The sequence below is a fragment of the Echiichthys vipera genome (assembly GCF_963691815.1).
Source record: "Echiichthys vipera genome assembly, chromosome: 12".
Taxonomy (NCBI): Eukaryota; Metazoa; Chordata; class Actinopteri; order Perciformes; family Trachinidae; genus Echiichthys; species Echiichthys vipera.
In genome coordinates, this window is record NC_139837.1 from 5,000,332 (window position 1) to 5,027,145 (window position 26,814).

General features: G+C 43.6%; 1 protein-coding gene across 1 annotated transcript; it reads right to left on the bottom strand.

Annotated features, from left to right (window-relative positions):
• Window positions 1–3,499: 3,499 nt before the first annotated feature.
• On the bottom strand, window positions 3,500–26,809 carry LOC310954750 (uncharacterized protein). The gene is made up of 5 exons (XM_083924394.1): window positions 26,266–26,809; window positions 16,609–16,690; window positions 15,929–16,440; window positions 9,659–9,712; window positions 3,500–4,757 (listed from the first exon to the last, which is right to left on the bottom strand). The coding sequence occupies exons 1-5, from the start codon at window positions 26,332–26,334 to the stop codon at window positions 4,629–4,631; spliced, it is 846 nt and encodes a 281-aa protein (XP_083780520.1). The 5' UTR covers window positions 26,335–26,809; the 3' UTR covers window positions 3,500–4,628.
• Between the last annotated feature and the right edge of the window lie 5 nt (window positions 26,810–26,814).

Here is a 26,814-nt window from a genome sequence, read left to right on the forward strand (position 1 = left end):
ACCCGACTTAGTTTTGACGTCAGACTTTCTTCTTCGTTCTTTCAGGCTGCCTCACACACACAGAGCGTTTCTCAGGGTATGATCTGGCACAAAGAGGCTGTGGTGTCGGCTCTAGATCTTTGCTGTGACCTTCTAGTCACTGATGGAAAGCATCGGTACCTGCACCCATCACATGAAAGATTTCCTCTGTCATTCCACCCGGCAGATCAAAGATGATGTTCCAATGATAAAACACATGCTGTGAATGTTCTCATTCGTCCAGGTCATCGTTATCCCCCAAAGCAATTTCAGTCAAAAGCAACTGGACTTGGTTATTTGTCTAGTATGCACATGCACCTTTGGCACTCAGGTTAAGTGCAGTGCATAGTGTTGACTAGGAAAGTGAATTGTCCAGTCCTTTGGAACCATATACCAAACTTGATCAATACTTGCTGTTAAGTTATTTTTACACATTTAATAACAACAGCGTCAAACTCCTCCATCTACGCTCCTGGAAACTCCAAATGAGTCACGGCAGAGAGGAAGAAAGAGTCCAAAGCATGGGTGTCAAATTGATCCAGTAAAGGCCCGCTGTGGCTGCAGGTTTTCATTCCAACCAAGCAAGAACACACCTGACTCGACGTACTCCATCACCTGAACTGTCTTCACACAGTTGATTTGTTGGACCAGGTGTGTTTTCATTGGTTGGAATGAAAACCTGCAGCCCCACGGCCCTTTACTGGATCAGTTTGACACCCATGGTCCAAAGAGTGGCTTCATTTTATCAAGAAAGATGAAAACAGTGCTGTAAAAATGATCTTTTTAAGTTTGGGTGGAAACACGAATGATCAGAATCAGAAATACTTTAATAAACCCAGGGGGAAATGGTTGTTTTGTTGTTCAAGATGCTGAAACTAGTGATGGCTAAATGAAGCTCCATGAACTATTTTTGTACTTTCTGATCTCAATAGATTTTTGATCGGTTCCACCCGTAGTGGCATCTATTACTTTCACTGAGACAGGAAGTTCCTTCTTTAACAGGAAGTCACTCTCAAACCAGGAAATACTTGTACAAGACTTGTTTAAGAACTGATAGACGCCATGTTGGTACCAGATTTCGTGAATATCAGAGCAACTTTGTTTCAACTCAGGCTTTCTCTGAGTTAGGCGGCGCTATGGCTCCAGCTCAACATTGGTTTGAACATGCGTCCACCGTTTTGGGCATTTTTGTGCATCCTGACGTCCTCAAACATGTTTTCATAAAAGGAAAATTGACGCATGCAATCCAAAATGGCCGACTTTCTCTCGGGTAAAAAAAAAAGAAAAAACCCAAAATGTACATGTGCTCTTTAAGATGAGAGCAATGATCCCACCAAATTTCATGAACATCAAAACAATTTTATCAGAACCACGGCGTGAGTTTGGGGGCGCTTTGGAGCCCTTTTGACCTTCTGACCTGTGAGACAGTTTCTGTGAGCCTGCGCCCTAAGCCCCTCAAAAATGCGATGGTGCAGTAGAAAAATAATAATTTCATCAAAAACAATGGGTTTCCTCGCACTCGGGCCCTAAATATCTCTTAAAGTTCTGTCCTCCGTCCATTCTGCTGCGACCTGAACATGACCCTGCTGAACTTTCGGCCAATCACAGCGTGATAAATGATCTTCCATCCGTTTCTCACATACATACATTCTTATATACACATATATTATTTAAAATATGACTTCTACTAACATGATTGCATGTGCACCAGATCAAAAAAGTATGAAAATGTATGTAGAAATATGACAGTGAAATATATTTGTGTGAGTTAGAAATATAGAAATTAAAGCAAAATGTATGAATATGAAAGTAAAACGTATGAATGTGAGTTTAAAATATATAATTATGAGTAAAAAAAGGAGAATGTATGTATGTGAGAGTGCCAGAATGAATAATGTCTAAAGGGCTCCTCATAAGATATATTGTTATAATAACATTTTTATACTGTTCGAACCCAGAGGGAATAAAACTTTCATAATGCTGAAAATATTCAGACGCTTTCCTCAGGGAATTGATCAGGAATCGATAAAGAATCATTCATTCATTCATCTTTAACCGCTTGTCCCTATCGGGGTCGTGGGGGGCTGGAGCCGATCCCAGCTGACATCGGGCGTGAGGCGGGGTCCACCCTGGACAGGACGCCAGTCTATCACAGGACACATAGAGACGAACAGAGACAGACAACCATTCACACCTACGGGGGAGGAAACCGATAAAGAATCAGATAATCTTCATTATCAAAATACCCTTCTTTGCTAAAAAGCACTGAAGCTGTTGTTGGCTCATGTTTAGCTGCAAACACTTTTTAAAAGTTTTCTCACGTGTGTGTCCAAAGATACTTACCAAAGGATTTAAATCTCCTTTAATCTCAGTTTTTACCAAACTTTTATTTATGTCAAAAGTCTTTTACCAAAGTGACTAAACATAAACCCAGTGTGAGGCAGAGCCTTGGGAATTGATGAGATTTTGATACCAATGCTGTTATCGAGTCCGCTGTACGTCCGATTCTTGATCGATTCCTGAATATGTTCAGCATTATGACAGTTTTATTCCCTCTGTGTCCAAACAGTATACATGCAATCTGAGAACATTTGTAGGGTTTTTTTTTTTTTAGGTTTTTCTTCGTCAAAGAAAAAATGTTATAAGGAGGAGCTCTTTAGACATTATTCATTCTGGCACATGCATTAGTGGGCTACATGGTGGTGTAGTGGTTAGCACTGCTGCCTCACAGCAAGGAGGTTCCAGGTTCACATCCCATCCTGGGCCCCTCTGTGTGGAGTTTGCATGTTCTCCCCGTGTCTGCGTGGGTTTTCTCCAGGTTCTCCGGTTTCCTCCCACAGTCCAAAGGCGTGCAGGTGTTAGCTTCATTGATGACTCTAAATCACCCGTTGGTGTGAAAGGTTGTCTGTCTCTGTTTGTCTCTATGTGTCCTGTGATAGACTGGCGTCCTGTCCAGGCACTAGCCCCCCACGACCCCGGGATAAGCGGTTGAATATGAATGTATGCACTTTCATATTCAAATATTTTAACTCCAATTCATACATTCAAGTCAATAGATTTAAAGGATTTTAATCTCAGTTTTTACCAAACTTGTATTTATGTCACAAGCATTGGTGTCAAAATCTCATCAATTCCCAAGGCTCTGCCTCACACTGGGTTTATGTTCAGTCACTTTGGTAAAAGACTGGTGACATAAATACAAGTTTGGTAAAAACTGAGATTAAAGGAGATTTAAATCTTTTAAGTATCTTTGGACACACACACGTGAGAAAACGTACCTATTAAGAGTTTGTAGCTAAACATGAGCCAACGACAGCTTCAGTGCTTTTTAGCAAAGAAGGGTGTTTTGATAAGGGTTAGGGTTGAGTGCTATCTAACACATGGGTCAAATTGTTTGTCCACTCAGTTAATGAGGTTTTCCCCTTTGTCACAACATGTTTTGTATTTGATCCAAATAAAAAACTCCCACACAAGAGGCCACAGGGCATTTATTGTATTCCTCGTGTGCAACAATGGACAAAAACCTGTCACAATGTTACATTCACTTCAGCGAAATCCTAGTTACAGTGGTGTCATCGTGTTTTATCAATGGATCGGCTCCTTTCATTAGCCGAGAACTAGCTTAAGTGTCGTTCGATACAACAGGAATGTGATTTCAAGGCATTATGAGAGCTTTAGAAAGCACTGGGATGTCTCAGATGTACCAGTGGTCCTCTTCTACCTAGAAAGTAATGAGGTACAATATTACCACCACCAGTTGCACTTGCCAAATGTGCGGCGAGCTATTCTCATACTTCCTTATTTCCACACACGTCTCTTTCTGCAAAAAACAGTGGAATTCATGCAAGGAAAGAGGATGCAAGTACTGATCTGGGACCTGGACTAAAAGTGATACAATTCATTGGGAAACGTACATCGTCAAAGGTCAAAGGTCAACTATTCAACTACATTGTCATGTCATACGTGTTTGTTATAGCTCGTCACGACCTGTATATTCAATAACATCCAAAGAAGTAGTATTTTCAGACAGACACACGTGACCACTGTTTATTTTTAGCTCAACAATAAAAGATGTCCGATGACTCGCCTCGCCGTGTTTACTATAGAGAGTTACCGAGAACCTCACAAGATGTCCAGTAATCACATCAAAGACAGAAACCTTGGAACCGTTTGATTGTCTCACATGCATTATTGATCCAACCCAGAGCTAAATTTAGGTTTCAGAGCGGTCCGCCTCTTCCCTTTGTACCACCTGTGGCCCACAGTCTATGTTCTGGATCATTCTTTTTGCAATCAAAGGATTCGCAATACCTGAAGTATCCTTAGAAATGTCGTGTTTAGGCCATTTTATTCTCCAAACGTTCCTGTTTATTTCATGTGGAGAACAATGAAATAAACAATGACAAAGTGACAGCGTTACAGGGTGGGATTACCTGAGTGTGCAATAGTTTGACCGTTAAAACAAAACGTCCTTCTAGCGGTCAATTTCTGAACGGTCAATTTCTGAACGGTCGCTCCTCGGTCTCGCAGAAGAAGCCACAGAAAAAGAAAGCAGCCGTCTGGGAATGAAGAGACGGGGGAGAGGATTATCCGGCGGTGGGTGATTTCTCTTATGAGCAGGAGGAGGGATCCTCGGACGGGGTCAGGGGACTGCAGGGGGGCGCTGTGCTCAAGGAGCGGAAGGCGTAGATGGAGGGGTCGTAGGTGTACCTGGGCTGAGGACGGCTACCTGTGAGATTCTGTGGACGGAGGGAGACAAAAGGTCATGGTGAGTAACGGACCTGTCAGAAGTGTGGAAATGGCATGGGCTACCTGCTTTCTGTCAGTTGTGGTTTCGTTGGTCAGTAACAGTGTGCCAGTTCGTGTCAGTGGTGACATTAGTTTGTTTTTTTGGCAGCGTAAATGTGCGGCTGTGTCATAAGGCCGTGAGAAAGGCGGCTGACAGCTAAACTAGCGACGGTGGGAAAATAACTGCACCTCCTTGGAGCATTTTCACACTGATTTTCTTCATTCACACTGAAGGTTCGTTGACATGAATGATTTTTCCACTGGCGTGGCCACCCCCCCCTCCTCCGAGCAGAACCTCGCTTCTTCTTGTGGCTCTACTAGTCCTCTGTCTAAATTTAGCCCCGGTCATTTTCCTCCCTACAGGAAACGACAGGAAATGACTTTGTTGGATTTGGCAGCGAGGCAGCACTTTCTCCAGAGCCTGCTGAGAGGGGGGAGTTGGTGAGAAGGTGGACTGAGATAGTTTGGGACAGATTCACTGTAAGGAGCTGAACCCGTGGAAAACCGTGAGTGTGCGTTTATAGGGACGGCTGCATTTTCTCATTGTCAACCAATAAATGCATCAATAAGACAGAGGCATCCCTGAGACGGTCTGATTCCATTCAATGCTACTGGAAAAGTACCCGGTGACATCAATGCGTATGAAATAAGGCCCCATTAACAGTGCATATGAGGCTACAGGTGTTGCTATGACTTCAGCCAACATCTTAAGGGATTCAGTACTGACAACTGAGCCACAGTAACACGGCAACAATTCCCAATACCACTTAGAGCTGTTTTATCTACCAATGTTGAGATAAACAGGCAAAAAGTGAGGGTTGGAAAAACAAACCGTAGCCCCAGAGCAAGTTACAGTAGACCTGTTAAGATGTTCACCACATGGTAGAGTCCGTCCATCTGTGAGGACGGCTCCCTATCCATGTTAGCAGAGTTGTCCTGCAGTGTCAGTGAGACGGACATTTAGGGCCCAGAGGGGTCAGACAAAGCACAGGTCACAAAAGAACAAGGACCTTCTTTAAAACACCAGCTGTGTCTCACTTGTCCTGAAGCTGAGCTGGTTTGAGTGTCAAGGTTCTAAGGATTTTGTATTGTAATACGTTTGTTCTGTTGATCATTAATTTAGGAATGGTTCAGTTTATAACATGGATGGATTACTGCAGGGGCACTGGTCCAGGAGCCCAAGGGGTCAGGGGCCCTGAGCTAGCTGTGGGGGTGGTGGAGTGGGGATTGTAAACACTACTTGATGGAAAGTTCTACAGGCTCAGTCTGAAGTACTTTTGTCACCCTGGTCATGTTTGTTGCTCCTGATTCCAACAGGCGTCGTTTAAAATCTGTCCATGCCGTTATACCTGATCCAGTATCTATTTGTGTTGAACATCGAACCTACAACAGAAGTTTTTCATTGATGGTTTGCTAGAACATTTTGCAATTGCCCTAGTATGTTAGATATGGTAAATGGTAAATGGACTTGTACTTATAAAGCGCCTTTCCAGTCTTCTGACCACTCAAGGCGCTTTCACAGTGTTTGTCACATTCACCCATTCACACAGACATTCACACTGATGGCAGTGGACATCTACAGACCATCTAATCTGACCATTCACACCACATTTACACATCCATGCGCAGCACGAGGAACAATTTGGGGTTCAGTGTCTTGCCCAAGGACACTTCGAAATGTGGACCGGGGGAGGTGGGGCTCGAACTGCCACTCTCAAATGGAGGACGACCCACTCTTACACTGAGCCACAGTCTCCCCATATTTGTGGTGAGGAGGGTCAGCGTGGATTTGCTGTGCCACAATGCGTTTGTAAGGAGTCGGACAGCCTCTCTTCACCTCCAGCGTGAACAAATGGGACTTTGTTGCAAGTATGTCTTAGGCTAAGCTAACTGGCTGCTTTCCTTGCTTCATTATTTAATGAACACATAACTTTTCGGTTTTAACTTATTATGAAGTTAATGTTGCTTGCACAGTGTTATCGCTATAGAATAATGACACCACCAGCGTTTAGACTGGATCCATATAAGCCTTGCTTTCACTATGCCGTTCCATCTACCGAGGGTACGAACCTCCGGCAAAATGACGATGATGAAGAGGAAACTGCTTGAGTAGTGCCAGTCCTTATGAGGGTGATACAATAATAACACAGAGGCTCCGTGGTCTGAACCAGTGCCAAACTATTTTCTCCTTCATGGTCAGCAGTAGCAGCAGTACATTACAGCTTTACTTTATTGGTCTTCCCTTTCACAATAAAAGCCCTAGACATACAACGTTACACTGCATCACTGCTTACCAGAGAGTCAAGTCAACAAAATGGCTTACAATTAAACAAAATAGACAACCTGAGTAATTGTGGAAACTCTAATGTTATCTGGTAAAAGAAAAGGATCCCTGCAGACGGAGTAAGAGAGATAAAAACTGTTCCTATGCTAAGCTAGAGTAAGTAGCCAAACATGTCCGTACTTAATTAATAATGCAGTGTTTCACGCTGTCTTTGTCGTAGCCCTAAGATCGGGGCTTCTGGTTCAAATTGGGATTCTTACAGTTGTTTCTTGCTTTGGACAGAAGCCAGGCTGCTAGCGGTAGCAATGCTGCTAACAATATGAACAAGAAACTGATCCAGGGACTGGATAGCTAGCCTGACTAGCTTGATCTGCTTGTTCATGTTGTTATCACTGTCTTTGTTGGGCAGTTAGTTTGTAAACAAATGCAGTGTGCTGTGTGGTGTTGGTAACTTAAAAGAAAGAGATCTCTATCTGGCTGTCTTTGCAACAGCTGCATCAAAAAGATGGAGGGGGGGGGGGGGATCCTATCCATTAAATCTCTAGTTGTATTGATCTTCTCATCCAACTCTCTGCAAAAAAGTGATTTCCCAAAACTTCACACTACTCCTTACTTCCAAACATCTGTTTGTCCTAATGCTAAGATCAAAATACCTTTACATCACATCCAAGCCATGTAGTTTACCCCAATCAAAAATCAAAGGGGTAGGGAGCATATTTTCCTTCAATTTACTTTTCCCCTCCGCTAGCTGCACCATTTCCTTTACCTCAATCACTCTTCGCCTTCCTCTCCACCCAGTTTTTACGGCGGCTGAAATCAGACGCCACCCCTCCTGCAGCCTGGGAAGCTCTCATCACCCCTCTCTCCTATTCACCTCCAACCCCTAGAGGGGGGAGGCATTAGCAGCAGTGGCTGCTAAAGCTCTTCCTACTACTTCCACATGAACCCTCCCTCTTAAAACACACGCACGCACAAATGCACGCACACACACATGACTCCTGTAACAGCTCTCATGATTGCACGCCTGAATCCAGTCTCAAAGCAAGGGCCCCATCCAGATCCAGTGTCTCTTCTGGACGCTGGCCAAGAAACCCAGGGCTGACAGATAAAAGTGGGAGAGCGAGATAGGAAGAGAGAGGTACGGGAGTGAAAACAGCAAAAAGAGAGATATGGGGCGGATCGCTGTGCGCAGTGGCACAAAGGGTAGCAAGAGTCAACACAAGCCTCCAAATGGCTCATCAAACCAAAGAGTCACTGTGTACTCCAAGAAAAATCTATGAACTGGAACATGCCCAATGCCCACAGACGTCACTGACAGGGAAAACAACACTACCAGCTACACCAGCGAGAACAGAGGATAATGAGCAATATCTCCATGTATCAGTGGAACTAAACAGATAGCAGCCGGCCAGGCTATAAATGGAAAATGACTTCATCCCTGGAAATACACCACTAGGGAACCGACAACACTCCACCTCCTCCTCTTCCTCCTCCTCTTCGGCAGCTCCATCTCTCGATGACACTCACTTGTTCTTCCTCAAACACTCTGAAAGATCGTTTTTTACATTTTTGTACTGCTCTTCCATACTTCAGTACGAAGGGTCAGAGATACCTAGAGGCTGTTACAGTTGGTGTATGTGTGTGTGTGTGTGTGTGTGTGTGTGTGTGTGTGTGTGTGTACATAAACAAGTGTGTGATTAGGTTCCATTGACACTAACCCACACAACGTGATAATAACGTCACTTTTCTCACCACACTGTGCATCCTTCTGGAGTACCCTGCTCTGTGCCAAGACGCGCCGGCTTGTTCCAGTCGGCGCTCCAACATGTTTCCCTTCCCCACTACAAACAAAATCAGCCCATACACACATGCAGTGTTCAGTCGGCTGATGATTATTAGAGGTTGTGTTTGGAAAACCACTTTACAAGAAGACCAGTCGGGACACAATCTTGGGAAAATACCTTAGTGTTTACAGAGCTATTTAGGCACCTAAATGTGCACTTTTAAGACCACTAATGGGACAAGTGGAGAGCTTGGCTATTAAAGGTTGTTGAGATCAAGAGAACAAACCCACTTGAACATTTTTCTTCTTGCTTCTTTATCCTGGGTATCATCGCAGCAAACAGTGTTTAGCCGGGTGCTGTTTGCAAAAGGAATCTGACGGTGCTATCAGATTTTCAGACGTCTCCGGCATGGCTCTGTTGCGAGCAGGGCATGGGAACAAACACTGCTGCCAGATGCTGTCCCAGTATGCACTTGGACGGACATCAAGGTGCTGGCGACGAGACAGGCCGGGCTGTTCACGGGGGCCGGGCAACCTTATCGCTGCTGTAATGAACACCCTGATCTGGCCGGCCTATTATGGCTCCGCATAAAAGCCAAAGGCTGTGTGCGCAAGTGTGTGTGCATTCATATTAATAACACTTGTGTAAACAACTTATCTTTATGACAGCCAGCATCAACAGTGTTTTTAAACATTCGATAAATTGCATTCATCATGACAAAATACTACAAGAGAGCGTTGTTGATTTATCATCATTAAACAAAGTTAAATACGAAGGAACTCACCCGAATCACTATGGTCCGTGTTTTCCCTCTGCAGTTCTTTTTCAGCAGCATTTTCTGTGGAGGACAAGAACGCACAATGACAGCCACGGATGAGCGTACACACAACTAAAAATATAAACTTCATGTCCATGACAATCCAAAAACTCTCCGTCTTGTGCAATTCAATAAACGTTTTGTACTTTAAACCCAAAATAGTAACTTTGGTAAAACTGTCTGGATAAAGTTATGGAAGGTTTATGCCCATGTGAATGAAAATCTACCGTGTTTTAGGATTTCAAGTCGCAGTTTTTTTCATAGTTTGTCCGGGGGTGCGACTTATACTCTGGAGCGACTTATGTGTGAAAGTATTAACACATTACCGTAAAATATCAAATTATAGCCCGGGCTAGTATTTATCTCAGTCACGTAAGAGACTAGGCGTATATCAGCAATCGTCACACACACACGTCAACCAATCAAAATTCGGCGTGGGCGGGTCATGGCAGAAGTGCGTTGTGCTCGACTGTTCATGACTGTGTCACTCGGTGTGTGCGGTGATTGATTGTTCCTGTATGTGTGTTATGAAGTTGTGCGGCTACTAAAAGAGCACATGTTACAGCCTCGCCTCCGTGTGTGATATTTATCATAGAGACCCACAATGCGCACTACAATAGTCATGCAATAACATAAAACCACAACACTACCTGCTAATGCTTGAGCTAAGCGGCGCATTGTCTACCTTTGGAGTTGGCGGAGTTGTTCAGAAGTGACACAGAGGAAGAAGAGTTCAGTGGATTTAGTGGTTAGCAGTGACAGAGTGTTTGGTAAACGTAGAGCATGTTCTATATGATATAGTTCTGTGAATGACTCTTACCGTAATATGTTACGTTAACATACCAGGCACGTTCTCAGTTCGTCGTACACTTATTCAGCCTGTTGTTCTCTATTCTAGTTTTATTTTAAATTGCCTTTCAAGATGAAATGTCGTTTCTTGGTGTTGGATTTGATCAAATACATTTCCCCAAAAAATGCGACTTATAATCCGAAAAATACGGTAGTATAGTCTATATAGTATGATAGAATTCAAGCATTTCAAAAACATTGTTTGAACAGTAATCTTTCTTTTAAAGCAGCGACATTGGACGTGACAAGAACTGTGTATTGGCAGTCAATTAACAGTGAACCAGGATGATCGAGGACGTGAGGCCAATCCAGCTGTCTAACTAAACTAAACAGCCACTCAATGCCGCTTATGCAATATCCTGTCTCCCACTCCCCTCCATGTCCACGCAGCTTCACTATTCTAAAAAAAAAAGAAAACGGTGGGGGTGGAGGGACCACACAATCATGGAATTGTCTCGAGCTGGGGAGGTTGCTTTTAAAGGGGGAAGGGAGCACCGGAAAGAATGGAAACACAAGACTCCTGCTGTTGTGATGTGGGAGAGCTGGTGTGCACTTGCCCTCATGCTCACCTCCTGTTTGTTTTGTTTCATCAATAGGACTACAGTCCACGTGGATGCAAGCGGCTGGATTTAAAAAACGGGAATTTGTATTTTGTATTCAATAATTCTCTCAAAGAAGTTATTAAAGGTATATTTTAATTAGTATATGTGATAGTGGGACTCTGCTTTGTTCAATCGTGTGAAAAATTAAAACCACTCTAACTACGTCTGTATTTTTACGTCATTAATTTACTAAACACCTTCAGTGAGCCTGCATTGTCGCTGCCAATAACACACGCACACGCACACACGCATGCACGCACGCAGGCACGCACACGGATCACTGAAATATCACACAATAATAATACTTTTTAAAACAAATGCACTTCTAAATGCATTTCAGCATAAGTGCACTCTTATTTTTAGCGTAATTCAAAAACACAAAATTCCCAAAACAAAAGTAAGCATGAGAGGTACCCCATCACAAAACAAGTATAACGGCTGCTTTAGTATTTGAAATAAAACATATTTCTCAAATGATCAGCATCTTTCACGCAAACCGTTGTTCTTTAATCAGGCTAACAAACAATGGCCCTGCCACATCTGAGCAACTGGACGCGGATTAGCATGTGTGTAATCTCTATCAATGAATGTTGACTCTGTAGGTAACGGGACAAGATTTAGATTGTGGCAAATGGTCTGGTTTCCATTTGTAGTTCATTTTTTAGTCCATTTGTAGTCCGAGTAAAACTGACGAATGACGTTTGAGTGGGCTTCGGTTGCATACGGGTAAACAGTCCGTGTGGAGAGCAAAAAAGGCTGGACACAGTATCAGAGTATAGCAGATGGTTTCTAAGACAAAGACCCATATTTGTATTAGCTATTTAATCTTATTTCAAATCTGTATTCACTTGCAGATATCTGTTTAGAGAAGTTGTCTCCCAACTCCAACTCCAACTCTCAAGCATAGACTAGAATATGAACGTCTCTGTGACATCACCAATAGGAAAATAAAGCTCAACGTGGGCGGCTCCAGCCGTCAACATCTTGGCAGCGCCCGACATCGCCAAAATGACATCTAATCGAAAAATGGGCAGAGATGTGGAGGGTGTATGGAGCTGAGGCGGGCCAAATGAAGCCTGCAGTCTATACTTGCCACCTGTGATGGCACCCACCTGTCACTCAAAGTAACCAAAACCGTTTTTTTTTTTTTGCACCAGGCTGTTTTTACATGGCTTTTGGAGCCAACCTCAAGTGGCCATTAAAGTTGCTTTCGTAGTTCCACGTTGCCTTCATGTTTCAGCTTGGTCTCAAGTTGCGAAACAAACCTGTTGCACGGGAGAGGAAGTCTTGGTCCGGATATCTGGCTACGCCAAATTCACAAAAAATTAAGGCTGCAGTCGCCAAGTCTGGCAGATCGAGTTGACTCAGTCAAATTTTGAATGTTTACAACTCTCACGCCCCTCCCCCTCTACCACCGAGCTCCTCCGCTCTCGCCAATCGAGTGCTCGTCAGTGCACGTGCACCAGATTCCTGTGAACGCGTCTGTGTCTTCTCTCATCGATAAGCGGCATGGAGTACACGCTACATGGAGGTAGGCTGGCTAACTTACTCATAGATAGCAACTGCTAACGTCGTTTAGCGTAGGCCTAGCTTGAGCCGTGTGCCTGTGATATTGTAACATACGCGAGCGGTGAGGGGGGGGGTCTGTGGCGTGTGCACGGACTGTGCCTGAGAGTCAGCTCTCAAACAGCTCTGCGCTGAGTGGACAGGATGATAAGGGCGCTGTGGATTTTTGCAAAACAAACAACAGGCTCTACGTGCACGTAGAGACGCGTTTTTTTTCTAAAACCTAATGATTTATGTTGTCCTGTCAGAGCATAGTGTCGGCTTCAGTGAATAGGATCAAGCAAATGTTGCCGACTGCACGTTTAACTACTAAGGCTCAAGCTTATGTTGGTCACACTGGGGCCAGGTAGCCTTGCTTGCCCATCAGTGCCCTGAGATAGTCCTGGATCAGTAGTGTCCACAGAATTAGGAAACCATGATTGGACTTGGACATCATTTCCACATTCTCATAAACAAATTAGTGAACGGTTGAATCTGAAAATGGTTTTTGCCCCTTGTTAGTTTGAGCATCAAGACATCACGTAACAATTGACTCCCTCCAATTTTGCTGTCAATCCAAAACAAACAAAACAACTTCTCAAATGGAGGTTGCTATAGGGAATATTTAAACTAATGACACTCTGTGGTCTAAAATGATGTTTAAATGTTTCACAATCCATCCTAGATAGTAGTCATTCACTACTCCTCTATCTTCTACATATACATCACATAATTCCTCTGGTTTGGACACCTTTAAAGTGCTTGTTCTAAGGAACCAGCTCTGTCTGCTTTCTTTCTTAGTTTAAACTCCAGATAAGAACAGAATATGTCAAAGACATTACAAGGTGATGGTGTAGCAGTTGAGGTAGACTTTGTGACTGGAAGTAATCCAGCTAAAGGGTTAATAGGAGACTGGAGCTGTGTCTGCAAGCTACCTCTGTAGGCCCCCTATTGTATTCCCTGCAGCACCTCCCATTCCACTTGACTGAGTGTGCACACACTCTCACACATACAGACACACCACACTGTGGCAACAGACACACACACTGATACAGCAACAAACGCGCGGACAGGAGGATGCACATGATAACACAAAAAGACAGAAAGGATGATAGACGCATACCCCAGCCCCACACACACACGCACGCACACACACACACATACATACACTCTTCCTCTTTTTTTTTCTCTTCACGCCTCTCATTGCCGCCCGCTGTCTCTCATCATCTGTTCTTTCCCTCTAAAAACCCCAATGGACATATGGTCCCGTGAAACCTGCAGTTTCTATCTGCAAACACAAAAACACACACTGACAGACACACACACACTCTTTCCCATCCGCGGTGTGGGCCAACAAGTCTATTGGATTTTAATGATAAGTGGACCAGCTTCTCCATGACTCATTAGTGGCTGTCGTTTTTCTGTTGTGTATTTAATCCTCTCCTTCTGCCTCCACCCCTTTATCGTTTCCCCTCGCTTGCCAGCCTTTGTGAGAAACGAGGGCGGACATCTGCCGTCCGTGCCTCCCTCTCCTTCATCCCTCTCCAGCCAGACCACCGTGGTGGCGCGCGTCCGGCTATGGAAAGGGAAGACTTTGTTTGCTTGTGCAAGTGTGCAGATTTGTGTGTGTGCAAATTTGTGTGTGTGTGGTAGCCTGTTAGTAGTATTAGTAATACATGATTGTATTTTTGGACCAAATCCTCGGCCCAACATTAACTGTGTGATTTGCTGGTAGGGGTAGTGTAATGCTAATCTGCTGTTTGGTACTTTTAACAGTTTCATTGGAATCCATATATTTCTACACTAGCAAGTTAAATCAAGTTACATGTAACAATTGGATGCATATTGCTAAGAAATATACTTCAACTAATAGTTAAATAGGTTATTAGATACGAAATCGCATCATGTGAGTGCTTTCAAGTATTTTGGGACAGAAAATGTGTTTGGCTAGGAAGACATCACCATACTACCTTGTCAAAATGTGTAACGGACGCAATGTGACTCTGTTTGGTTCTCTGGTTATCAAGAATTAAGGTTTCTGCAAGCTAAGCATCCCTCTGAGGGGGGGAAATGAGAGATAAATTGTCTGACAGCAGTCTCGCATTGCCAGTGTCAGCGCTGGAGTTTGGTCTGTCTTAACATTCGGGTATTGGGGAAAAACTGCTCTGTGTTGTTTGAATTTCTTTAAACCAGTCACGATCATCTTGGGCTTTGCCAAGCCTCTGATGCAGTGACGGTGACCTAGCAAAAGAGATAGCTAAGATGAGAATACCTGCTACATACCGTATTTTCCGCACAATAAGGCGCAACTAAAAACCTTCAAATGTCTCTAAAGCCGACAGTGCGCTCTGTGAAGGCTCCTTATATATGGACCAATATTGAGCCACAACAGGTCTCCAACTACGGTGAGCAGCCGCCGACTCTATTTTCCCCCGTAGAAGAAGTAACGCGCGGTGCATGTTGAGATATACGACTGCGCGAAGCGTGCCGTTTCATTTCCATGTGTGTGTTTGTGTAAAGAGCCCAAAATGGCTCCTATTAAGAGACACGCTTACGACGCAGAGTTTCAACTCAAGGCCATTAGTCACACAGTAGAACGCGGGAATAGAGCAGCAGCCAGAGAGTTGAACATGAACCAATCAATGGTGCGGAAGTGGAGGAAGCAACAAGACGACCTCCCCTGACTGTTTTGTTGACATTCCCTTTAGCGCAGCTCCGTCTAATGGATGCAGAACACAACCCCAGCCTCGACTGTAGCGTCTATTCTATGCGCCTTATAGTGCGAAAATACGGTACTTACATACATAGTTTTGATTCTTTAAGTATATTTTGATAATACTATGTAATTTATCTAATGGTTATTTTTTTAAAGAGAGAATATTTCTAGTGTGGAATTGAGTGTTTTACTGGTAAAGCATCTGAATACTTCCTCCACCATTGTCATGTTATGAAGGCATGTAATAATTTGACTGTAGGCTAAACGTCTTAAGCCAAGCTAGCAGCCCAGTCACCGCAGTAATCGTTATACCCCTGGTCTAAAGAGTTGGATGGAACACACTTAGTGATGATTTAGCTGGGACTGGCAATAGTGTGGATCATAATAGTTTAAATGTGCTCAGCAAAAGTTACGTTAATCTGGCAATTATAATGTAAAATAGCTTGCAAAGACAACATTTTGGGCAGTGGCTGCTACTAGGAAACAACAGTCATGAGGTCTCCAACTATAGCTTGGACTACTAACCTGTTGCATTTTCTCCAGATCCAGACTGGGCCGCCCCGGCTCCCCGCCGTAACTGTGCCGATACTTTCTATATGGTGCTGACTGGTCAAAGTGGGTCAAAATGATGGGCCGTGCCACTGGCTGCACCACCTGCAGCTGAAAGCGCATGGGGGGTGGCTTGAGGCTACGTGGTGGACTGGAGCTGAAGAGTACAGGGCTGGGGGAGGCGGCCAGGCAAGCGCCCGGCTCAACCAGCGGCCTGGCAGAGGCAGCCGGCGACCCACAGCCACAGAGGTCCCGCACCTCCTCGTCGCTGGAGGCGCTGCTGTGGTGATCGTTGTGGCGCTGGGGAAGCGCTGACACCCACTTCCTGTCACCGCAGCTAATCCGCTCCAGCTCTTCTTCTGAAGAGTGGCGATCCAGATTGGCGTCTAAAAGCAGGCGAAGGCGTCGTAACCTGGCCGGAGAGAGGGGACCCTGGTTGTGCTGCTGGCTGGTGGCCAAGGGTGTGAGGGCACAATTTCTCCGTCTCTCTGAAGGAGACGATACACAGGAAATGTCAGAGGAGAAGGTGGAGACACGGTTGCAAAGGAATGCCATATTATCTGTTGACTTGAGACATCTTGTTATAATGTGTGAGGATAAATGATTGATGGGGAAGATCATCTATTTAAAAATATTTGGTGGCAGGGGGCACTTACCTCTGTCAATCTGTGCAAGCTCCTGGTTCTCCCCCTCTGAGTCATCACTCTCCCCTCCCTCTCCACTGCCATGGTAAGAAATCTGGGGGCATAAGGGTTGAGCTTATATTGTAGGTCAATATGCCACATGGCAACACCTCAAAAACATTATTTCAAGTTTGTGATATTTTCTTTTGATTTAATGTCAAAATTTGCCCTCAATTTTATATTTCAGTATTTAATAAAGTCAAAATAATTAAAGAGCAAAACTTAAACCGTTACAATAACTGAGAACAAAATAAACATAAGCATGATCTGCGCTTCCGTCTCAATGGTTTGTGCAGATCTAAGTTACAAAAAGCAGTTAGGGTTCTGTCTAAGTCCAACTCAGGCTACTTTCTGTTCCCACGACATGAACCCGTATGTCCCTTGAAAATCAGTTCCTCGTCTACACCAGAAGCAACAATACAGAAACCCTGCAGGCAGCAACGCTAAGAGTTAACTAATGCGCCTCACACTCAGTAATTACCACTCTGAAGCCTCGCTGAGCAGCTGCCATCTGCGCCTGTGCACGTGTATGCTCACACACACGCATACAGTGTCCTCCCTTACACACACACACACACACACACACACAAACACACACACACACACACACACACACACACACACACACACAGACACACACACACACACACACAGCCACTCAAACATACAGTGTCCACACACACAAGCGCACACACACACTCTCTGAAAGAGGGAAAATGGAGAAAGGAGCCAGGACCTGAGAGCCAAACAAGGGCGGGCAGAATTCAATTCATGTAAAGTGTGTATTTCAGTGAAATTAAAATCTAATTTTTATATCTTGTGCATTAAAATCAAACAGCTGTATCACATTAAACATCAAAGATCAAATTACTGTGTATTAAAACAAGTCGTAGATGTTCACAGGGTCTTCTATATGTTTAATGTAATTACATTATTTAGTACAGTATGTACATTAGAGAACAAATTATTAATACTTGATTTATTCTGAAATATTGTTATTCTTCAATGTTTAGCATTTGATATTATATCCGCTGTGGTTATACCACTGCTCTACTAGCATGTTTTCTTTCACTTCAACAAAAACCTTTGTATCGTGAAAAGAAAACAGTGAGCTAAATTAGAGAACAGTAACCTTTGTGTCAGAAGAGAAGATTCAAACATTGTTTTCTTCTTTAGGATTCAAAAATGACCAGGAAGTGTAGAGGCCACAGCTTTGACTGACTTCAGCACATCTGCGCCCACAGGACATCACTAGTTTTTAACACTGCTCTGGTTTGATCTGCGCCCATTCTGACTTAGTCTCTTCCACAGTTCGGTAACTGTAGTGGGTTGCTTAGACATTACTTTGTTGCCAGGAGATTTTCCTGTGGAAGAGACTTTCTGTGACAGCTAATCAGCATTGAGATTGCCGTAAGCGTCATCAAAGTTCTCCGTGACACATCCAGGGGATCAACAGAGCCGCCATTATTGCAGTCCTTGGGGGAAACCCTTCTTTTAAAAGCATTCAGATCCCTGGTCAGCACTAGCATAACTTCCCATTTAGCACCACAGCAAAGTAGGCTGAGCTGGGGGCTAGCTGTAGTTTGCTAGCTGCCTTGGCTGCTGCTGCTACCTGCGATTGAAGCGATACTCGCGTTCTGGGCGATTTTAATCGCCTTTATCACTCCGGTTGCGAATGCACGGTTAGAAAACATGGTTTAAATCTTCTCTTCTGACACAGTGGTTACTATTCTCTAATTGTTGTCCAAAAAAACATGCTAGTACAGCTGTGGTATGGCCGCAGCTGATACTCTATCAAATTCTGTAAAATTTAACAGTATTTCAGAATCAATCAAACTTTATTCATCCCCAAGTATTTATACTTCGTTCTCTAATTTTGCCCTCCAGTGTGTGCGTGTATAGATATATGGATCTGTACTTAGCTCATCATTGAATTACGTCAGGATCAGAACCGGATACCGATGTTGGATTGGATCAGTTCCATCTCTAATATTGCTGGGCCATGTATAGTCGTGTATGGTTGTGTGCTGTAATAGCATCATATAACATTGTTGGTTAAGATACATTTGAGACCGACAATTTAGGACTGCTTTAATTTAATGAATTTAACAATCACTCTTTTTCCAACAATTAGTTGTTCTGGATGCCTCATCTAAAGTGTGATTGTGTAATTAAGGTGACTTGGTTACAGCCCATGACAATTACGAACATACCCACAGCCTCTAATGTTGGTGTGGCAGCATTTACTCATGGCAAACTGAAACCTACACTGTTCATTTACCACCTGAGAACTTCACTGTTTATTTTCCTCTCTGCTCCCATCACCAAGTGCCAACACCTGTCGAAATACTGCAACTTAAGTTCCACTGACATCATTTCCTTGTGCTTCTTTTGGATGTTTATTTATTTTTTTGCCTCTTTGCTACAGCTGAAGACTGACAGGAAGGGGCAAGAGGTGTAGATGACGTGCAGCCAAGGCCATGGGTTGGAGCAAACCCAAGCCGCTGCGGTAAGGACTCAGCCTTGGCATATGAGGCACGTGCTTTACCAGATGACCCAAAAAAACAAAATTACCCAAACAGGGACCCTCAGATTATAAGTCTGGTGCTCTACCGACTGAGCTCTCCAAGCCTCAGTCAATTCTGTTGAGTTTATAACGTATACGCTATTATTTGAGTACTTTTATTTGATTTGAATTCAACAAACACACACACACACACACACACACACACACTTATGCATGTTCAGTCAGAAGTACGACACAAAGTCAAGGCTTTCTCCCTCTGAATGCCATTTTTAATGTTTCCCCGAGCCTCAGGGGCCCCGCCTTCATGTCGTCGGGCCCTGCATTTGTGGCAGCAACAACAACAACCACGCATTGAGAAAGTGAGTCAGCTAATTGATCTGCCATAGCAGCTAACACACGTTACCAGCTGACTGTTGCATCACTTCATTTTTGAAAGAGAAACGGCAAATGGGGAAGCTGAACCGACGTTGTCACTCACTTTGACTAATAGTGTAACTCCGTCACTCAGTTACAGACGTTTGCATTCATAGGGCTGGCCTGGCATTGCTTCTGCCTAGACTGGACTAATCTAATGGTAAAACATTGCAAATAGTCTTCCCTTACGGTCTTGTCGTGCAGCAAAGAACTAAATACTAAACACTACATTTCAAGAAAACAAATAACACAGTTAGGATAAACATGTAGCCTCATTTTCAGGGTAAGATCACAGTGTTACAGATATTTGGATAAGGATGGAGTGCAGCCTCTTCAATGGTTCACGAGCAGTGGGACAGATTCTCAATGAACAGATCCAGAGCCAGTGTATAGGACAAACAAATCTTGGCTTTTGAGGGGTCTCCAGCTAGCGTCACTCATGAACTTGGTAGGAAAATTACACAGAGAAATAACTGTGGGTAGAAAATGTATTTTGGCAAGTGGCTGGTTTAGAGCCACACTGTGCACTCCAGCGAATTATTGTTGGGCAGCATCCATGAAACAGCTGAAATCCTATTAAAAAGGTGCTGCTGCAGGATACTAAGAACGAAGTGGCGCTGGTGGTTCATAAACGTCGTGTCTTAATTGTATTCAGAAATACCTGAGTTTAGTCCGGGACAATTAATGCCGTATTTACACTCAGTGAGATCATCAGGATGATTACTCATTTTTCCTGCGTATTTTACATTTTAAAGCTACAGAGTTAACAGCTCTAATTGATGCATTTATTTTGACCTGTGAGTCTGAAGTTTCTCCTTGCTTGCTTGCTTGTGGTTGTCCATCGAGTCTGATGATGACTTCCACTTCTTTAACGGTGAGTTCTCTGATGGCTAAATAGCCCTAACCTGGACCCACAGGTTCTGTTGCAGGTGGGGCATGTAAAAATGGTGTTGATGTTGCTGGCAGCCATGGATGCATTTCTTCTTAAGCTTCGTTGCTGTCTCCTCGCAATCCTTTCCTCTTCCAGTGATCGAGTCCCATCCAAACATGTCTGCCGCCAGGTGTTACGATCAGCCGTAGTGTCTTCTAAATCGTCAGGGTTCGATTTGCACCTCTTAAGCGTTGTTTTAAGTTGGTCTTTAAAACGCTTCTTCTGGCCTCCTGCAGAGCCGCTGGCCTTGGTGTAACTGTCTTTAAAACACTTTGCGGGGCAGACGGGTGCTGGGCATTCTGATGACATGCCCAACCTGACGCAGTTGGTGCCGGGCGATTGTGGCCTCAATATTTGTGCAGCCGGTTCTCCTGAGGATCTCAGTGTGGGCCACTCGGTCACGCCAAGTGATTCCCAAGATACGCTGGAGACAGCGGATGTGAAACTGTTGCAGGGACTTGATGTGACGGCTGTAAGTAACCCAGGTGAAGTTTCTCCACAGACCGAGGGACAAATATAAACAGTAACGGTAACGGATGGGCCTTTTGTCCCCTTATGGTCCATATCAGAGGTTGTTCATATGACAAGACTTTCTAAAGTGATTCAGGCTCTGTCACAATATGCAGTAATACCTGTATGTCTCAGATATAACATTGACACGGTCTAACAAATGTGTTTCCATGAGTTAGCGAAGCAATTAAACTTGAATTCAGAAGGTGTACAGATGTGTTTTTCTGTTAAATAACGAAATTAAGTGTAAGGACGTATTCTTCCTTGGAAGTCAGATTATTTTATAATTAGACTAAAAAAGCTAAGAGAGCTTGGGGAGCGTGGCGACCCCAGCTGACCGCCTGCAAATATATCGTCAATCGCCGGTTGCTGGGCTGATGGTGGCCTGTTAACTGTTTTACCATAACGCCTGACCCTATGACATGCAACTTGTGTGTTTTGGTGCCTGACGCGGCAGCCTTCTACATTCAGTGACTTCCTGACTTCACCGACGTACACACTATTATCATATGCAAAACTAACCATCACTTGAAAAACTAGTACACTGTGAGAAATTACTTTTCATGCAAGGCAGGTCGGTGTCAATAGACCATTAAAAATTTAACCATGCAAATCTCACCTGGCAGTGTAACGCAAAGACGGAGCACATGTACTAATATTTGAATAAGTTTCATACTGCTTTAGATCCTTAGACAAACACTTGGGAGCGGTAATAGCATTTGATTTCTCAGTTATCAGGATGTAAGGAATTGCTCTTATAAATGACACGTAGCCTCTGCCTAACTAATGTTCAGTTTATGGTCAGACAGGATAATTGTGTTTTCCCATATTTCACCATTAAACTTGACTATAGCGCCATCATTCAAGCTCCAAAACATGGTGTTGAAATACAAAAATCTAGCATCAGCACCTACACTGTTGCACAATAATTTACTTGCAAGAAGTTAAACAAGTTCAGCAGCTGGATGTAAAATTGCTTGGTGCATTTAATGACAAGAATGCGATTATAAAACTTTATAGGACAAACATTTGTTCTTGTTAAGTTCCTTCCAGTTGTTCAGTGTATTTTTCCAGCTCCAGTGTAATACTGTTAAGCCTGGATTGCACCACTGTAACCTGGATAGGCTGCCTCATACTATAATCCCCGCTGCTAAGCATCGATTCTGCCTTTCCAGAAGTTTTTCCAGGACACTCACTGTTGTTACCTGACATTTTACAACAGTGACAGTGTTTCTGCAAAAGCACAACATAATGCAACAGACCCATATGTACTCTGAAATTGAATACAGATAGTAAAGGCAACATATTTATGCTATGAGATAGGGAACTACATGCAAAGAAGAAAGCACCCAATGCTTACATGAGGCACGTGCACGCATATCCCAATCAAATGTTCAATCAGGACCACCCACAGTCACACCCTTACCCACACACATATCAGTCATTAGCATCATATTCACAATGACAACACGCTGTGTAGCTGGAGATGTGTTAAGCTGAGCACAAGTGTGAAAATGCCATTTAAAGAGCTAAATTACCCTCTATGCTGCTTCCACGTTAGTGTAATAGATGTATCTCTGTAATAACTCTAACAAATAACAATGTCTGGAATTACGTCATTCAAATATTATCAAGTCAATCCCTGGTGGTGTTTTTCATCATCCTGTCCATTACTAAACTTGGCTGCACTGCTACTTTGCATCCCAAAAATTAAAATAAATGTTTTGGGTAAGGATTTGGACGGCTATCAGGCATATGAGCAACATGCCTGCGTGACCAAAACTGCTCCACACTAGCTTGGAAGATCTTTCCGTCCTAATCTCCAAAGTGAAGAACTCCATTCTTCATCTGAGGCATGACCAAAGTGTTTTTAAGCTTTGAAATTGATATGCTGATCAATTATGCACACAAGATATTCTCAAATGTCTGCATGTTTTAAAGAATATAGACTGTGGAAGGGAGACACAATGACATGTCAGTTCTTATACTTAGGCAGGTTTATATATATATATATATATATATATATATATCAATTTATAGATTTTCTCCAAAGCGATACATCAAGACATGACATATACAAACATCTAAGGAAAAATACACAGCCTCATAACTGACAGGTTGCAAAGTCACATTTTAATTTGACATTTTTAAATCAGTATATTAAAGATGAAATCCGTAAGATTTGAGAGACCTTGTTTCTGTTTGTAAACTTTATTTACACACACGTCACTTCTGCCCTTACTACAAGCATGAATCACAATGAAACGCAGCATAACTGGGAGTGACCAGCTCCACCTGTGCAAACCAACCGCTGCTGACTGACATAAACAGTGTCCCTAACCCTGTGGTGCATTTGCATTTAGGGAAGGAGTGTCTCCACAGACACACAGATTGGAATAAGAGGGAAGTACAAGTACTTTCATTAGTGGGTAATATGATCAATCACCATTGTTTTAACTCACTCTTTGATAGATAATAACTTAAAAGACAATTCATTTATATCTACACTACACAAGTCCTACACTAGTTTCTATTAAACAAAGCAAATGCAGAATAACTGATATCATTCAGAGAGCTGAGTCAGAAGCAAGGTGGGACGACACGAATAAAGCATAAAAAGCTGCTTTGTGCAAACATGCAAATGCGGACAGAGAGTTGTGTGTTTGTGTGTCAAGAACAGTTGAATGAAATCCTTGTCAGTCCCTTGCATCACTGAGCAGCTTGCTAAGCTGGATCAATGGCAATGTCACAGCGTACACACACACACACCACCCAGTTCACACACATATCAGCTTTGCACCGTCCTTCCACACTGACATGGACACTGTCACACTCCATTCCCCTACTCATGAAAACACACCACGCAGGGTCAGGCATGGTTGACTCGCTTTACCTCACACTCCAGTGCATCTTCCTCACAATGTAGTATGTCGTGATTAGTGTAAGCTCATGGGATAGGTACAGTAACAGGGCCTAAGAGACCTTTAGCCTCTTTTTAATTACCCTGAAATGGTCATTCAGCCCTGTGTCACCCAGTAAGCAGACTTCAAACTCAAACATTGTCTGAGTACGGTTGAGACCATAATGGTTCATGTATTTTTGCCACGGTCACAGTCTGGGGCTCAAAGTCTGGTGCATGCAGAACCAGGCAGAATACACGGTTTATAGACTGATGCACATAATGAGAAACCAAATTTCACATGTTTGAGTTCCGCCTGGAAACTTTTAGCGGTACGCCATTAGCAACATCAGGCAAGTTTGCATTGAGGTCGAATGTGGCAGCTGGGAAAGTTGCAGGTCACGCCCTCTCAAATGTCCTTTCACTCAGCGTGTCTCCACTACAAAAAAGGACCCTAGAGGGGTTTGCACTCCAGGCCTCTAAGTGAGAAGTACAGTTTGAATAATCTGGTTCACATAGTATGACGTTTGACATGCAGCAAAGAACCGCAGGTCGAATCCAGCCCAAATCAATGTCTCATAAAGGATATTCTCTGGCGATGCCAAGCGATCGGATCCATCCCGAAAGACCCAATGTATCCGCAGAGGCGCCTGCACGATACGGGCTACTAAGTCCACAGGAATTCGCAGAAATGGTGACACCATTGTCAAAGTAGGGACTAGGAAGATGCATTTAGCTTTAAGTAGCCGATCTTACCTGAAAGTCTAGGTCTTAGCTCTAAGGGCACACTTAAACTTTCCATTCGTACATTACCCTGTGCTGTAGGGTAATTGTCCCCCCTCCCCGTGTTCCCCCACGGCCCAGGCCTGCTTGTACTCACATTACTTGAAATGATCTGGGCCGCTGCTTTGTTGCTTCTTGCTTATACGTTATCGCCCCTCAGAGATTTAGTTTTCTGACTGTTTTTGCACATTTCATCTGATCAAATCTACAGTACACACTCCTCCGAACCAGACCACTGCGGACCGTTCTGCGGCATCTTTTTAAATGTTCAACACGGGGAACAGTCGCATATAAACAGTCTCAGAACCGCCATCAATACTGCTCGTACACGTGCATCCGTGCTTTCCAAAAGCCCACCCCTCTCGACATCGGTCCATCCCTACTTGTGACTTCTACGGCTCAGAGTTTGAGAGGAAAATGTAATAAAAAATACAAAAGCAAAAAGTGAATTCATTATCCAGACGTTCTCTTCTGGCATCAGTGGCAACTCCTTGTAAATAGTTTGAGTATCAGTTTCAGAAACATGAAGCTCAGTTTTAAGAAACCCTGTGCATAAGGATGTGAGTAGCAGGCCTCGTCACTACTTGCAATTCACTTTTTTTCACTAACAATTTCCGCAGAGTGACCCTTGTCACTCAGCAAGATGTAGACAACAGGGTGGCACACTTTCCCTTTGACACAAAATGGCTGCCATGTCACTATAAACTTGGTTGATGCCCAGTGTTGTTGTACATGGAGTAAGTTAATGACCCATGCAGGATACAGCTCACCCCTCTACTCACCGAAAAGAAGCATTATGCAAACCGAGCGGGCCGTAACAGAGCACTTATGTGGAAACTTAAGGTTAAGGGATAAGCTGCAGATGTCCACCCACAACAATAAGTTAGGGAAATGTTCTGTCTTTTGTATGCATCTAAATAATCATTTGCAACCCCCTTTTAAACCACGCGCACACATCTAGGTGTAGATGACTGCTCTTGAATAGTTCAGCAGGTGTGAATGTGACACTTTTAACGCAGTATTTTCTGTCTGGAAGGTGAGCGTGGAGTGATTTTCTCAAATGACAAACAACCGAAGGAAGGCCAGTGTGATGAGTCAATGATCTGTGAGTGAGTGAGGGAGTTTGTTGACACGCCACATGCATGTTTGCTGATGTGCCTGTGTGCAGCCAGTGTGGAGATCCACTTTCCTTCTTCTCAAGAAATGTGGCTTGGTACTGTGAGCTATGGGGAGCAAATTCCTTCTCCCGTGGTAATGAATGGGTTTGAGGTGCTGGGATGCAGAAAGCACCACTGTGACTGTGCATGTGCGAGTGTTAAAGAGGCAGGGAAAGAGTGTTAATGCACTCACCAGCCTATAACCCAAGGTAAGGTTACAAGGAGGTGAGCTCACTGTTTAAATGAACGAGTCACAAGACAAAAGTAAAGCCACGCTGTTGCACAAACAAGCTCGTTCATGTCATTTAAACCCCACTGTACCGTAGAGCAGCATGCAATACGTGACAGCTGCACTATAAATGCATTTAAACACATTAATAACGGTATTCAAAATAGGACTCAAACTCACCTTCAGCTGGAAAGGATGTATCTCATTGAGTGAGTGTCTCCTTAGCTTCTTCGTCAGCGTCTTTAGCATGTTGTCCCTAAGTAGCTTACAGCTCGTGTCCCCCTGCAATTACGTTTTATTACTGTAACCGTGACGCTCGCTACACCTTCATTAGCTAACACGAGCGACTTTGCACATTTTAAACGAGGCACACGGGACTTCCACTACACTGAAAACTACCAAACAACAACAACAATAACAGCCGTGGTAGTAGCTGCACTCTGGCTCCAAGTTAGCGTGTGTCGAAGTCAAAAAACGATGCACCCAAATTGGTAAAACTGCGTAGTTGCGTGTCGGTTTCAGAGGCTGCTCGTAGCAAACTTGTTCTCTTCGAGTTCATTTGAGTGTCATTGTTGTTGGAAAAGTCTTTTTCTGAGGGAGATGCCTCGCTCACCGTGTCCTCGCGCACTTCCGGAGCTTAGTTCAATTCAAATTTTTTTGGGAAAAAAATTAAAAAGTAATATCAACTTGTTGTGCATTCAGACACTCACACACGCACACTCACACACA

What these genes read in the sequence shown, in the direction of transcription:
- LOC310954750 (XM_083924394.1), bottom strand. Translation starts at nt 26,334, where the DNA reads ATGCTAAAGACGCTGACGAAGAAGCTAAGGAGACACTCACTCAATGAG. An exon ending in ATCTGGAGAAAATGCAACAG is followed by an intron (nt 9,713 to 15,928) that starts GTTAGTAGTCCA and finishes TGTCCTCCACAG; the next exon opens with AAAATGCTGCTGAAAAAGAA. An exon ending in CACGGACCATAGTGATTCGG is followed by an intron (nt 4,758 to 9,658) that starts GTGAGTTCCTTC and finishes CTCCGTCCACAG; the next exon opens with AATCTCACAGGTAGCCGTCC.